This window comes from Podarcis pityusensis (genome assembly GCF_964106645.2).
Source record: "Podarcis pityusensis genome assembly, chromosome: 14".
Lineage (NCBI taxonomy): Eukaryota > Metazoa > Chordata > Lepidosauria > Squamata > Lacertidae > Podarcis > Podarcis pityusensis.
In genome coordinates, this window is record NC_138039.1 from 52,936,946 (window position 1) to 52,952,284 (window position 15,339).

The window sequence follows — 15,339 nt, forward strand, 5'->3', positions numbered from 1 at the left end:
AATCTTCCAACCTTTAGCCTCATTGGATATCCCCAAGTTCTAGTGTCATGAGAGAGAAACTTTTTCTATATCCACTTTCTTTATGCCTTGCATAATTTTATAAACTTCTAGCATATTGCCTCTTACTTGCCTTTTCCTCTAAACTAAAAAGTCCCAAATATTGCAACATGATTTGGTTTTATGATTTTATATGTGTTGGAAGCTACCCAGAGAGGCTGGAGCAACCCAGCCAGATGGGCATGGTATAAATAATAAAATTATTCTTATTATTCTTATTTTTTCATATCCCAGTGCTTTTTATTCTGGATTAAGGGGGTGGGGTAAACAAATGACAATGGTGCCCAGAAACCTCTCCATCAGCTGGGTGGCACAAAATATGTTCTCTTCACATGAATGGCTTTCTGAGTACCAATGCTGAACATCACTGCCAGTTCTGGAGAGGGAGAAGGGGAGGTACAGCAACCTCAGCATGGTGCAGGTGTGGCAGCAGGAGCATTGGACTGGCACTGCCACTGTACCCACACTGCGCGGAGATCCCCTCTCAGGAACCATCAGGACATGTTTGGCCTTCTGAGGGCAGGTGAGCAACAGCACCCTGTGTGGCACCTTAAGGAGCACAGAGCAGGCTAGTCCATGTGAAGTAAGGCTGAATTAGGCTCCTGCCACAATCCCTAGCATCTGCCACTTGAGGCCCCTGCCTCACTCAGCCTAATGACAGGGCCAGCCCTAGCCACGTGAGCTGCAAATTAGCAAAACCAAGGAAAAACCTCATGGGTGACCCTTGTCTTGGGTCTTCTGCTATATCAAGTCTAAGTTGTATCTCGAATGCAAGTTTTTGTATTAGTATTATTATTCTTATATATATATTTATAAGTTTTCCAATTATTATAGAACCTCAGGGGCAGGTAAACAATAAAAAAAACTCAATAATACATCCAACTAAAGGCGGGGTGTGCAAAACCTAAACATCCAACCTAAAATAATGACAACCATATTTCTCTAGGTGGCACGGAGAGAGATACCTGCAAATCTGAACACTATATGAACTAAAAACCTCCCCATACTGAATGCAATTGAACAGGATCTTCCTGTCCCTTAGAGGCCAGTAACTTATGTGTTACTTTTTTCTGCAATAACCAAATTCCAGGTATTTTTATAGCATAAGGATATAGACAAGTTTATAAAATGGCTTACACTGCTGTGCTACAGAATTCCTGGCAGCATCCATGTCAAAAGTTCCTTTTGGCAAAATACCTTCAAAGTACACATCCACATATTTAGTAGGGAAAACTGGGAATAAATTTGAGTGTGTGTTTAGTATTCTTTGATAACTCCTGATAAATTTCATTCCAGAATAAAACAACCCTGTGATCCTTCCCATGAGGGATGAGGGGGAAAGTGCCTTTATTCCAAATTGTATTGATAATGTTTTATAAAAAGCTGTGCCTGTAGAATATTTAACTGCTTGGGATGGACCATTAGTTAGAAATATGTTTGAATTTTAAAAACAACAACAAAACTGATAAATCTCAACTTGCCTCCTAAGAATGCCATTCCACCATTGGAGGGTGCAAATTTTCCGCACCCATCCTCTCCTGGAAGATGACAAGACAAGATGGAGACAGTTATTGCCTGATGGCAATTTTGCCGAATGGGGAGAGGCAGGGCAGGGGATTTAAGCCTGCTCCACCTGTACTCTATCTTCTTCTTAATTTGACACCCATTTTGCAGTGTGGACCTTAAGGCAAGTTGTCTGTTTCCAAGGGGCTGAGTAGTGGATTTAAGGGAGGGGAGATCCTGACCAGCTTTGGGTCTTCTCTTGTTTACATCCTCCAAACTAATTGCCATGTAGACTAGGAAAGATTAATCTCCTACCTGAGGTAGTGTTGGGGTGTGGGTATCTCTTAGTTGCTGTTGCTCCCCAGGTGCTGGGGAGGGGTGCCCTCTGACCAGGCGGACACATGGGGTGAATGTTGGCCAAGGGAGACATGATGTGCCTGGTGGGCTCATATACCCCAACTGTAGCTCTTAACTTGCACAGGTGATGTGGGTTGAATTACCCCCATCTATTAAAAACTACCTGCACAAATTTGATTTGGTTACATTGATTGAATTTGGCTAATCAATTTTGTTTTGCAGGTCCTCAAGTTGTTAAATTTTAATAAAATACCTACATTTCATTGTCTTGAGTCGTCATCCTGGTGTGGTGGCAAGAGGAGGCTTGAGGTTTCACAAGGGAAAAATCTCAAAATAGAATGGTGGATAGGAAGGATAGGTCCCCCCCACTCCAATCTGCTTACAAAACTCAAACAATTAAAAGAACAATGTTGATTTGATGAGCTTCTCCTAAGGCTACTGTAAGTAGGAGAGGCTGCAGAGTTTTGATAAGCAGCTTATATATCTTCTGGGTTCCACTGCCAAATGTGCCTGCTACTTTAGCAACGGTTTGCTTCCCCATATTTTCTTCTCCTTTTGAAGAGGGGCATTTTCCCCACAGAAGCCATTCTCATCCATGTGAATGCCTGGCACATCCAGCTGTGAATTAACAAGCAAGGGGATGAAGGAATGAGAAGGCCAAAGGGCATTTGCTATGAGAGAACCAGATGAGCAATGGAGCAGGATCCATGTCAGAGGAGGCATGCAATACCTCAAGTAATCTAGTCAATGATTCCTTCTAAGTAGGCAAAGCAGAGAGAAAAAGTAATTGGGAAGTTTATAGAATCATAGAATCATAGAATCATAGAGTTGGAAGAGACCACAAGGGCCATCGAGTCCAACCCCCTGCCAAGCAGGAAACACCATCAGAGCACTCCTGACATATGGTTGTCAAGCCTCTGCTTAAAGACCTCCAAAGAAGGAGACTCCACCACACTCCTTGGCAGCAAATTCCACGGTCGAACAGCTCTTACTGTCAGGAAGTTCTTCCTAATGTTTAGGTGGAATCTTCTTTCTTGTAGTTTGGATCCATTGCTCCGTGTCCGCTTCTCTGGAGCAGCAGAAAACAACCTTTCTCCCTCCTCTATGTGACATCCTTTTATATATTTGAACATGGCTATCATATCACCCCTTAACCTCCTCTTCTCCAGGCTAAACATGCCCAGCTCCCTTAGCCGTTCCTCATAAGGCATCGTTTCCAGGCCTTTGACCATTTTGGTTGCCCTCCTCTGAACACGTTCCAGTTTGTCAGTGTCCTTCTTGAACTGTGGTGCCCAGAACTGGACACAGTACTCCAGGTGAGGTCTGACCAGAGCAGAATACAGTGGCACTATTACTTCCCTTGATCTAGATGCTATACTCCTATTGATGCGGCCCAGAATTGCATTGGCTTTTTTAGCTGCCGCGTCACACTGTTGGCTCATGTCAAGTTTGTGGTCAACCAAGACTCCTAGATCCTTTTCACATGTACTGCTCTCAAGCCAGGTGTCACCCATCTTGTATTTGTGCCTCTCATTTTTTTTTGCCCAAGTGCAATACTTTACATTTCTCCCTGTTAAAATTCATCTTGTTTGTTTTGGCCCAGTTCTCTAATCTGTCAAGGTCGTTTTGAAGTGTGATCCTGTCCTCTGGGGTGTTAGCCACCCCTCCCAGTTTGGTGTCATCTGCAAATTTGATCAGGATGCCCTTGAGTCCATCATCCAAGTCGTTGATAAAGATGTTGAATAAGACAGAACCCTGTGGCACCCCACTAGTCACTCTTCTCCAGAATGAAGAGGAACCATTGATGAGCACCCTTTGGGTTCGGTCAGTCAGCCAGTTACAAATCCACTGAGTGGTAGCATAGTCAAGACCGCATTTTACCAGCTTCTTTACAAGAATATCATGGGGCATCTTGTCAAATGCCTTGCTGAAATCAAGGTAGGCTACATCCACTGCGTTCCCTTCATCTACCAGGCTTGTAATTCTGTCAAAAAACGAGATCAGGTTAGTCTGACATGACTTTTTTTCAGAAATCCATGCTGACTATTGGTGATCACAGCATTCCTTTCTAGGTGCTCACAGACTGTTTGCTTAATGATCTGCTCCAGAATCTTCCCTGGTATTGATGTCAGACTGACTGGGCGGTAATTATTTGGGTCCTCTCTTTTCCCCTTTTTGAAAATAGGGACAACATTTGCCCTCCTCCAGTCTGCCGGGACTTCGCCTGTTCTCCAGGAATTCTCAAAGATGACTGCCAGTGGTTCTGAGATCACATCTGCCAGTTCTTTTAATACTCTTGGATGCAGTTCATCTGGCCCTGGAGACTTCAATACATCTAGACTAGCCAAGTATTCTTGTACTATCTCCTTAGTTATTCTGGGCTGTGTTTCCTCTGCTGAATCATTTGCTCCAAATTCTTCAGGTCAGGCATTGTTTTCTTTATCGGAGAAGACTGAGGCAAAGAAGGCATTGAGGAGTTCAGCCCTTTCTGTGTTCCCTGTGTGCATTTCACCATCTTCTCCTCTGAGTGACCCCACTGTTTCTTTGTTCTTCCTTTTGCTACGAACATACCCATAAAAGCCTTTTTTGTTGCTTTTAACCTCTCTAGCAAGCCTGAGTTCATTCTGTGCTTTAGCTTTTCTGACTTTGTGTCTACACGTGCTGGCTATTTGTTTGAATTCCTCTTTGGTGGTTTCCCCCCTTTTCCATTTTTTTGTACACATGCTTTTTTAATCTTAACTCAGTTAAAAGTTCTTTAGATAGCCACCCTGGCTTCTTTAGGCACCTTCCATGTTTCCGTGGTATTGCCTGAAGTTGTGCTTTTACTATCTCCCTCTTAACAAACTCCCAGCCATCATGAACTCCCTTTCCTTTTAGTATTACTGTCCATGGGATCTCACCCAGCACTTCCCTAAGTTTTATGAAGTCGGCTTTCTTAAAGTCAAGAAATTGAGTCCTAGTATGCTTGGCTGCTCCTTTCCGCTGTATAGTAAACTTCAGAAGAGCATGATCACTCGCGCCTAATGATCCTTCCACTTCTACCCCACTAACCAGGTCATCAACATTGGTTAGGACCAGATCTAAAATGGCTGTTCCTCTTGTTGCTTCTCCCACTTTCTGGACAATGAAGTTGTCTGCAAGGCCAGTGAGGAATCTGTTTGACCTTATGCTCTTGGCTGAGTTTGACATCCAACAAATATCCGGGTAAGTCCCCCATTACTACTATCTCCCTTCCTTTTGCATGCTTGGCCATCTGTTCCAGGAAGGCATCATCTATGTCCTCCGTTTGGCTCGGGATTCTATAGTAAACTCCCACAATGAGGTCACTGTTATTCTTCTCTCCCTTAATTTTGACCCAAATGCTCTCACTTTGGCTTTGAGGTTCTAAATCTTGGATCTCTTCACAGGTATACACATTCCTGACATATAACGCCACTCCTCCTCCTTTCTTGTCTGGTCTGTTTCTCTGAAATAGATTGTATCCCTCCATTGTTACATTCCAATCGTGGGACTTATCCCACCAGGTTTCAGTGATGCCTATTATGTCATATTTAGTTTGCTGTACCAAGAGCTCAAACTCATCTTGTTTATTTCCCATGCTTTGCGCATTAGTGTACAGACACTGAAGTCCATTAATCATTCCCCCGTGTCTCTTATTTAAGGATTTTTTCCTCCCACCACTAGGTCTGCATGCTGTTTGCTCCGTTTGGTCTATGACATTTGGATGATCATCTTCATCAATTGATAGACTCCTACCTTCAGGAGCACTGTCTCCCTCCCCCACATTAGTCAGTTTAAAGCCCTCCTGATGAGGTTTCTGAGATTTTTGGCAAAAACATTCCTCCCAACCGTTGTGAGGTGCAGCCCATCGCTTGCCAGAAGTCCATCTTCAAGAAACTGCAGTCCGTGATCTAAGAATCCAAACCGTTCCTGTTTACACCATTTGCAAAGCCAGCTGTTCACTTCCACTATTTTTCCCTCTCTCCCTGGGCCACGTCGTTCAACTGGGAGGACAGATGAGATGAGAATTTGTGCATTTAATTGCTTCAATTTCCTGCCCAGAGCCTCGTAGTCTCTTTTGATCTTCTGGAGGCTATTGCTTGCAGTGTCATTGGTTCCCACATGAACCAAGAGGAAGGGGTATTTGTCAGGGTGTTTTATGATTCCTTGCAGTCGTTCAGTTACATCTTGGATCTTAGCCCCGGGGAGACAGCACACTTCCCGAGACATCTTGTCAGGCCCACAGATCACTGCTTCTGTTCCCCTCAGTAGGGAATCCCCTATCACCACTACACGCCTCCTCTTAGGTCTGGTCGGGGTTCTTCCGTGAGCTGTCCGTTCCAAGGTCACCTGCACATTCCCTGAGGACTGACTTTGCTGCTCGTCTTCATATACCTGATCGACTGTAATGAGGGAGAGATCCTCAAATGGAGGATCTCTCTTATGGCTAGCAGTGGATTCTACTTTGGGGGGTCTTAAATGCTGAATTATTGGGGACTGCTACATTCCACTTCAATTTATTCCTAAAACTTGTCTTTAGAATCATAGAATTGAAGACTTTGAAAGGATCCTAAAGGTCGTCTAGTCCTGCCCCTTGCAATGCAGGAATATCAACTGAAGCATCCATGATAGATGGCCAGCCAACCTCTGCTTAAAAACCTCCAGGAAAAGAGAGTCCACAACCTCCCAAGGGCGAGAATTCCACTGTCAAACAGCTCTTACCACCAGAAAGTTCTTCCTGATGTTTAGTCAGAATCTCCTTTCTGGTAACTTGAAGCCATTGGTTCAAGTCCCACCCACCAGAGCATTAAAAAAAAAAAAATCTTGCTCCATCTTCCACGTGACAGCCCTTGAGATATTGTAAGGTAGCAATCATATCTTCCAGGCTAAACATACACGGCTCCTTCAACCTTTCCTCATAAGGCTTAGTTTCCAGACAATTGATCCTCTTGATTTCGTTACTCTGCACACATTACAGCTTGTTAACATCCTTCTTAAACTGTGGTGCACAGAATTGGGCACAGTATTCCAGATGTGGTCTGACCAAGGCAGAATAGAGTGAGACTATTACTTCCCTTGATCTGATGCAGCCTAGAATAGCATTAGTGCTTGCTTGCTTGTTTGTTTGTTTGTTTGTTTGTTTGTTTGTTTGTTTGTTTTGCTGCTGCTGCTGCTTCACCACACTGTTGACTCATGTTCCAGCTTGTGGTTCACTAAGACCCCTAGATCCTTTTCACATGTACTGCTAGCAAGCCAACTGTCTCCCATCTTATATTTGTGCATCTGGTTCTTCCTGCCTAAGTGCAGAACCTTACATTTGTCCCTATTGAAATTCATTTTGTTAGCTTGTGCCTAGTTCTCCAATCTGTTACGGTCATTTTGTATCCTTATTCTGTCTTCTGTGGCGTTAGCTACCCCTTCCAGTTTGGTGCCATCTGCAAATTTGATGAGCATTCCCTCAATCCCTTCACCTAAGTTGTTTATAAAGACGTTAAACAACAACGGGCCCAATACAGAACCCTGTGGCACTTTTTTAAATGTATCTGTTACTACCCCTGTGCATGGCTGGGATGGGGAAGATGTTGAACTATTGGTCCCATCATCCCTAGTCATTGGTCATGCTTGTGGGGCTGATGGGAGTTGGAGTCTGACATCTGGAGGACCACAGCTTCCTGCATCCCTGATGCTTCGCCACCTGCTCAATTTAGTATGCAAAAGATGCCATTGTTAATGGATTTTATGAAGTACATCATGAAACTTAGGTGCCTTTCAGGGGGTTTAAATATGATGTGAGCCAAATTGAGCATTATTTTGACAATGGAATGGTGGTTGAATAAAAATTCTCCAGATAAATATGTGGGTGCAGAGTGTTATCCTAATCAGCTGACAACCTGCCCTTGATTTCCATCTACTGTGGCTATTGTTAAATTTTGCAATCCTATGTCTGATATACCCAGGAATAAGGAATCACCAGACGTTGCCCTTGCCTGTTGGTCATTCACATATCAAGCAGATCAACTGCAGAATTTCTATTAGTGTCACACCGGGAGGAAAAACTTCAGGAGTGTTTTTCCCCAAAGTGTCTGAAAAAACAATTTCACAGCTTTAGACAACAAAAACAGTTACATAACTCTAATCATTTTTCTTAGATTGTTCCCCCCACCCACAAAATATTCTACTTAAAGGAGCAAAATAGCTTAATCCATCCTATAAATAACAGAAAATTTATTTACAGATAGGTAGCCGTGTTGGTCTGCCGTAGTCAAAATAAAAAAAATCCTTCCAGTAGCACCTTTAAGACCAACTAAGTTAGTTCTTGGTATGAGCTTTCGTGTGCAAGCACACTTCTTCAGATACACTGAAACAGAAGTTGCCAGATCCTTCTATATAGTGAGAAGGTGGGGAGGGGTATTACTCAGAAGGGTGGTGGGAATGGGAGATTGGCAGATAGCTGGGATGAGCCTGCTGACGACTCTTAACGACTGTAATGGGTCTTACAGGAAAAGGCAAGGGGTGAGAAGGTGAGAAATGGCTTAGTCATGTATAATGGGATAAGAATCCAATGTCTTTGTTCAAACCAGGTTTCTCCATGGTTTTAAGTTTGGTAATGAGTTGCAATTCAGCAGCTTCTCTTTCCAGTCTATTTCTGAAATTCCTTTGTAGTAAAACAGCTACTTTGAGATCTTGTATAGAATGTCCTGGGAGATTAAAGTGTTCTCCTACTGGTTTCTCTGTTTTGTGATTCTTGATGTCAGATTTATGTCCATTTATTCTTTGGCGTAAGGTTTGGCCTGTTTGTCCAATATAGAGAGCTGAAGGACACTGTTGGCATTTGATGCCATACACAATGTTAGATGATGAGCAATTGAATAGTCCCGAGATGGTATGTGTGATGTTGTTGGGGCCAGTAATGGTGTTGTCCGGGTGTATGTGGCAGCAAAGTTGGCATCTGGGTTTATTGCAGGCTCTGGTGCCAGTGTCCGTGTTAAGTCTGGTTGTAGTATTATTGTGGGTTAGGAGTTGTTTAAGATTGGGTGGCTGTCTGTAGGCAATGAAAGGTCTTCCTCCCAGAGCTTGAGAAAGAGAACTGTCATTGTCCAGGAGAGGTTGTAGATCTCTGATGATGCGTTGTACTGTTTTAACTTGGGAGCTGTATGTGATGACTAGAGGTGTTCTGTTATTTTCTTTTTTGGGTCTGTCTTGCAGCAAGTTCTCTCTGGGTATAAGTCTGGCTCTGTTGATCTGTTGTCTAACTTCATCTGCTGGGTATTTTAGTTCTGAAAAGGTTTGCTGTAGATCTCTTAGGTGAGAGTCTCTGTCTGTAGGATTGGAACAGATGCGGCTGTAATGTAGTGCCTGGCTATATACAATGGACTGTTTGGTATGTTTGGGATGGTAGCTAGAGGCATTTAGATATGTTTGTCGGTCAGTTGGTTTATGGTATAAGGTGGTGTCCATGCGCCCATCCTGTGTTTTTATAGTAGTGTCCAAAAAATGTATTTCTTGCATAGATTGATTCATGCAAGAAATACATTTTTTGGACACTACTATAAAAATACAGGATGGGCGCATGGACACCACCTTATACCGTAAACCAACTGACCGACAAACATATCTAAATGCCTCTAGCTACCATCCCAAACATACCAAACAGTCCATTGTATATAGCCAGGCACTACGTTACAGCCGCATCTGTTCCAATCCTACAGACAGAGACTCTCACCTAAGAGATCTACAGCAAACCTTTTCAGAACTAAAATACCCAGCAGATGAAGTTAGACAACAGATCAACAGAGCCAGACTTATACCCAGAGAGAACTTGCTGCAAGACAGACCCAAAAAAGAAAATAACAGAACACCTCTAGTCATCACATACAGCTCCCAAGTTAAAACAGTACAACGCATCATCAGAGATCTACAACCTCTCCTGGACAATGACAGTTCTCTTTCTCAAGCTCTGGGAGGAAGACCTTTCATTGCCTACAGACAGCCACCCAATCTTAAACAACTCCTAACCCACAATAATACTACAACCAGACTTAACACGGACACTGGCACCAGAGCCTGCAATAAACCCAGATGCCAACTTTGCTGCCACATACACCCGGACAACACCATTACTGGCCCCAACAACATCACACATACCATCTCGGGACTATTCAATTGCTCATCATCTAACATTGTGTATGGCATCAAATGCCAACAGTGTCCTTCAGCTCTCTATATTGGACAAACAGGCCAAACCTTACGCCAAAGAATAAATGGACATAAATCTGACATCAAGAATCACAAAACAGAGAAACCAGTAGGAGAACACTTTAATCTCCCAGGACATTCTATACAAGATCTCAAAGTAGCTGTTTTACTACAAAGGAATTTCAGAAATAGACTGGAAAGAGAAGCTGCTGAATTGCAACTCATTACCAAACTTAAAACCATGGAGAAACCTGGTTTGAACAAAGACATTGGATTCTTATCCCATTATACATGACTAAGCCATTTCTCACCTTCTCACCCCTTGCCTTTTCCTGTAAGACCCATTACAGTCGTTAAGAGTCGTCAGCAGGCTCATCCCAGCTATCTGCCAATCTCCCATTCCCACCACCCTTCTGAGTAATACCCCTCCCCACCTTCTCACTATATAGAAGGATCTGGCAACTTCTGTTTCAGTGTATCTGAAGAAGTGTGCTTGCACACGAAAGCTCATACCAAGAACTAACTTAGTTGGTCTTAAAGGTGCTACTGGAAGAAAATTTATTGCCTTGCTATTAAAGCACAAGAGTATTTGCTATGGAATATATAGAGCAGAAGCCAGAGGACGGAAATGCAACGTTTTAACAGTCTTCTTTAAAGTCATAAACCAGAAATGGAGGAGAGAGGAGGCCTCTAAAGTATGGTTACCAGATGTCCCTGTTTCCCGGGGACAGTCCCCAGATTTACAAATCTGTCCCCGGACAAAATCCGTCCCCAGATTTCATTTAATGTACCCGGATTTATATTTTAAGTGTTGTAGATTTATTAGTAGGGAATGAATGTTGTGATTGGTTCAACAGCACAAGACACATCATATGGAGACTTCCAGCGAGGCAAAATGGTGGGCGCCACGGCAGTGAGCAGCCCCTGAAGCCAGCCAGAGCCAACTGCACTACCAGGCTGGCTCTGGGCTGCTGAGACTGCCGCTGCTGCCACCACTGCCGAGGGCAAACTGGGGGTGCCTGGGGTGTCAACTAGGGGAACCGCTGACCCCCCCGACCCAAATCAAGCCGGGAGCGAGAGCACCCGGCCGACTGCCAAGCGGTGCTCCAGGGTCAGGAAAACCCCAGAGCTGATGCAGGGAGAAGGAGGAGAGGAGAAGGAGAAGGAAGAGAGAGAAAGAGGAAGGAGAAAAAAGAGGAGAGCCCAGACCTCGCCGCACCACTTCCGCCGCTGAGGAGGAGAGATAGGAGAGCACCGGGAGGGCAAGGACATGTGGCTGAGCCCAAGCCCGACCCAAGCCTACTCCACGGTGGCTAGTACTCCAAGACAGCAGGCCGGGGCCCAGAGGAAGGCCACGCGACAGAGGAGACCACAGAAGATAAGATATTACTTCTTTTTTTAAAAAAAGTAATTTAAAATAACTTTTTTCCTCTCTTTTTTTTTTTAAAAAGTGTCCCCGGATTCTTTGAAAAAAAATCTGGTAATCTTACTCTAAAGGTGTACAATGGACAATTTATTACGGCCCAATGCATTTCATAAGATGGCATGGGTGTAGCCAGTGGGCGGGGGGCAACTAAATCAAGTAAATACATAAAAATACTTAACTAACTGACCAGTTGCATTGCAGGTAATATCTCAACCCTGCAATGAAGGGCTTCAATTTTGCCCATTGACTTTGTGTGGCCCCAGTCCCACAAATGTATTATTGTGGATGCCAAAGCACCCGCGGCCCCCTGGAATTGGTTCCAGTGTTTGCCAGTGAACCTGCTACTACATAAGACCTTATCAGTCACTGAGATCTGGATTATACAAATGAAAAGACTTACCACATCCATGATTTGCCTGAGGCTGAGGCTGAAGGAGACAGTGAGCGGCTGGGAGTCATTGGCCACAGGCCTTTCCAAAGGGTTGTAATTCTTCAGGAGTTCCTTGTAGAGTTTCCTCTGGTACTCTCCCTGCAGGGACACTGGAGAAACAGAGGCAAATAGAGAAGAGTTTACAAAAATCTCACTGTCAACTCAATGTCATTGACAGGTTCAAAACTCTGCTCAAATCAGCAGTGGGTAGAGCCAAACAGCTAAACTGTCATGCTACTGAAAAATCTTACTGAGATCTGGTGACAGGCAAGAGCTCAGAGTGCAACCCTTGAGCCAGAAAGGCTCCATTTAAATTTCAACTCCACAAAGCACTCTGTAGGTAATGTCAGGTGCGCTTCCACCATGGTGTTTTGAACCACAATTCCCATCAGCCCCAGTGCAGGCAAAACAAATGGAGGCTGCCAGGGTTGGCAAAGACTGCCTTAGGCAATCCACTGCTTCTCAGTCTAGCCTGGCATCTACCCTGTGAGAGTAATAAGACACAGTGTGGTATAGTGATTAAAATGAATAGGGAGACTTGAATTCAAATCCCTGCTCAGTTCCAAAGCTCACTAGTCATCTTTGGAGCAGTGCCCCGTCTCTGTCTCTTCGCCTGATCTTGGCAGTTTTCCCAAAGTAGTAAAAAATCTGATTATCAAAAAAATGAAAGAAATATGCAACTTTGCTCAGTTTTAATCATTCATCTTGATTGCAGAATTCTTCTTTTCTTGGTGCAGAATCTGGATGTGGACTTTTAATTTTGCTTTAGTTCAAAGCAGAGAGAGAGCGAGAGCGAGAGAGAGAGAGAGAGAGAGATTCGACTAGGACCAGATCACTTCCTTGGCCCTTCTAAATCAGGCATCTTTGGAAAGGCGCAAAGCTTCATTTAATTGAGAGTTGTATCAAGGATGAGGGTTGGATGAGATGCCGTGGCTTTAAAAAGATGAAGAAGACTCCAACCATAGATGTAGACACACACACACACAGAGAGAGAGAGAGAGAGAGAGAGAGAGAGAGAGATTTCTTATTCCTGCAGCCAAGAATATATTACAAGCTCAACTACACCACTGAGGTCCAGTGGGGATGACCAGGGAACACAAAGTATGCCTTCAGCCAGAGATAATTTGGGAATTACCAGCAAAAAGAGCACTTCTGCCAAGAGGTCCCTCTGATGATCTCTGCACCCAAGAAGACCTCTAGGGAAGGAGGCAACCTTTCAGGTATTTGGGGCCCAAGTGACTTTGGGCTGTAAGCACTAGCATGAGCACCTTAAATTGGGCCTGGAAACCAACTGGCAGCCAATGCAGCAGTTTTTAAATGGGGGTTATAAGAGTTCTGAATGCAACCGCTGCCAGTAACCTGGACACTGCATTTGGACCAAGTGAAGGTTATTAGCATGCATTGTGTCTGTACAGGATTACAGTTGTGAGAAGAAGTTTCGGTGTCCAAACAACATAGCCATCTCTTCTCAAGTGCTTTCTCCATGTACATCCTCTGAACAGTGGGAGACACTCCTCCTGATTACTTCCCTTGCAGAAGAAGTGGGGAACATCCACCCCACAGGCTAAATTGGGCGTGGTGGGGCTCCAAATTTGGCCAATAAGTCAATTTCCCCCAAAAGCACACCTACTTGCCCCTCACACCTGACTTCATATGTGTCATCAAGTGTGCATCAGGTGGTGATGTGGCTTCTGAGGAAAAATGTTCAGGACAAATAAAAGCAAGTACTTATTCACACAGTACATAGTTAAACCATGGAACTCTCTCCCACAGGAGGCAGTGATGGCCACCAACTTGGATGGCTTTAGAGGAGAATTGGATACTCACCATGATGGCCCTGCTCTACCCCCACAGCTGGAGGCAGCAAGGCTTCTGAATAGCTGTTCCTGGCAACCACAGGAGAGGAGAGCTGCTCTTGTGCTCAGGTTCTGCTTGTGGGTTTCCCACTGGGGCATCTGGTTGGCCACTGTGAGAAGAGGATGCTGGACTCGATGGGACATTGGCCTGATCTAGCAGGCCCTTTCTATTTTCTTATAATGTTCCCAACTGTTCCTTGGCAAGGAATGCTTGCAGTCAGTGCCAGTCAGCTGGCTGGAGGCAACTGCAAACAGGCTGGAACTGGGAACTTCATAGCACAGCTGATGCCTGCCCAAAGCAGCCTTGCTAGAAGAGCCAAAAACTTGATCTGCTGTGCTATAGAGTTCCCAATGAAAACTTTGTAGCTCAGCTAATGCTTGCCCAAAGCAGGCTTGCTGGAAGTGCCAATCAGCTGATCAACTATGATAACAAGCCCACTGGGATTGCTATTGAGTTTCTCACTGGGACCTCCATAGCATGACCAATATCTGCTCAAAGCTGATTGGTTAGAAAAAATTGCGCTTAGAGCAAGCCCACTGGGGGGATTGGCATTTATAAGAAGCCCTAAAGCACAGCTTGCTGTAAGTACAAACATTCCTTGTCACTGGTAGCTTAAATGAAGGCCAATGATGCAACGGATCTCTCTCTGCTCGGGGTTTTTGGCTACCATTGGATACTAGCCTTTTCACCAGTTTGACATTTCTCTACTTAAGAAGATAGCTTTGGCAAACTGGTGTCATTCCTCACATTGTGTTCCTGTTTATGCATTGACTTATGCATTTTGTAATGTTTGTTTATTTATTTAGAGCCTTGTACTCCTCTGCTGAAAAACCTCTCAGAGCAGATTAGATATGATCAATTAAAGTAAGACTGTTCTTGCCCACAAGCTTACACTCTAAGGGCATGACACAAAAGGAAAAGGGGATGGGGAGGGAAAATATGAGGGACCACACATTTTATTTGTCATCCCAATGCATATGTTAGAAAGTGCTGCTGTTCTTGTATCTCCATCTCCTTCTCTTCCCCATCCTTCCTCCTTCCCTTAATTATTTCCCTCTGCTTCTGAAATTCAGATTGTATTTGATTTTATGACTTCCACCAAATGTCATATTCATTGATGGGGCTATTATAGAAAATAACAACATCAATCCCACATCAACTCACCTGCACATGTCACAAATGCACACTAGCATAACCATGTACACACAAATGCATGCATTTTGATAAGGATCTGCATATGTGGAAATATCATGTCAGAATTAGACCCTCATTCAAGGGCTTTGAGTCAAAATTGAAACATTTCAATGAGGAAGGTTGATTTGGTCCCAAATGGGTGTATGAATAATTTAGACAGGGAGAGTGAGGATTCCCCACAACCGTCCTGCTGTTATTTAGGGGGTTGGGTGCGCTGCTTGGTCACTGGTTATCTGGCGGGAGAATCCTTTCCCAGAACACTTCATGTGCTCACCTTTTTAAAAAATTGTACACTTAAGCAGGAGCATCAAAAGCTGCT

The 15,339-nt window shown here is 44.0% G+C and overlaps 1 protein-coding gene across 2 annotated transcripts in view; it reads right to left on the reverse strand.

Annotated features, from left to right (window-relative positions):
* The window catches only part of LOC308462843 (neuronal acetylcholine receptor subunit alpha-7), a 104,468-nt gene that overhangs the window by 85,792 nt on the left and 3,337 nt on the right, over window positions 1-15,339 (reverse strand). For both annotated transcript variants that reach the window (XM_080980793.1, XM_080980794.1), the window contains exon 2: window positions 11,940-12,079. In XM_080980793.1, coding sequence (XP_080836919.1) covers window positions 11,940-11,948 — 9 coding nt within the window. In that variant the 5' untranslated portion in view covers window positions 11,949-12,079. The remainder of the gene's footprint in view (window positions 1-11,939; window positions 12,080-15,339) is intronic.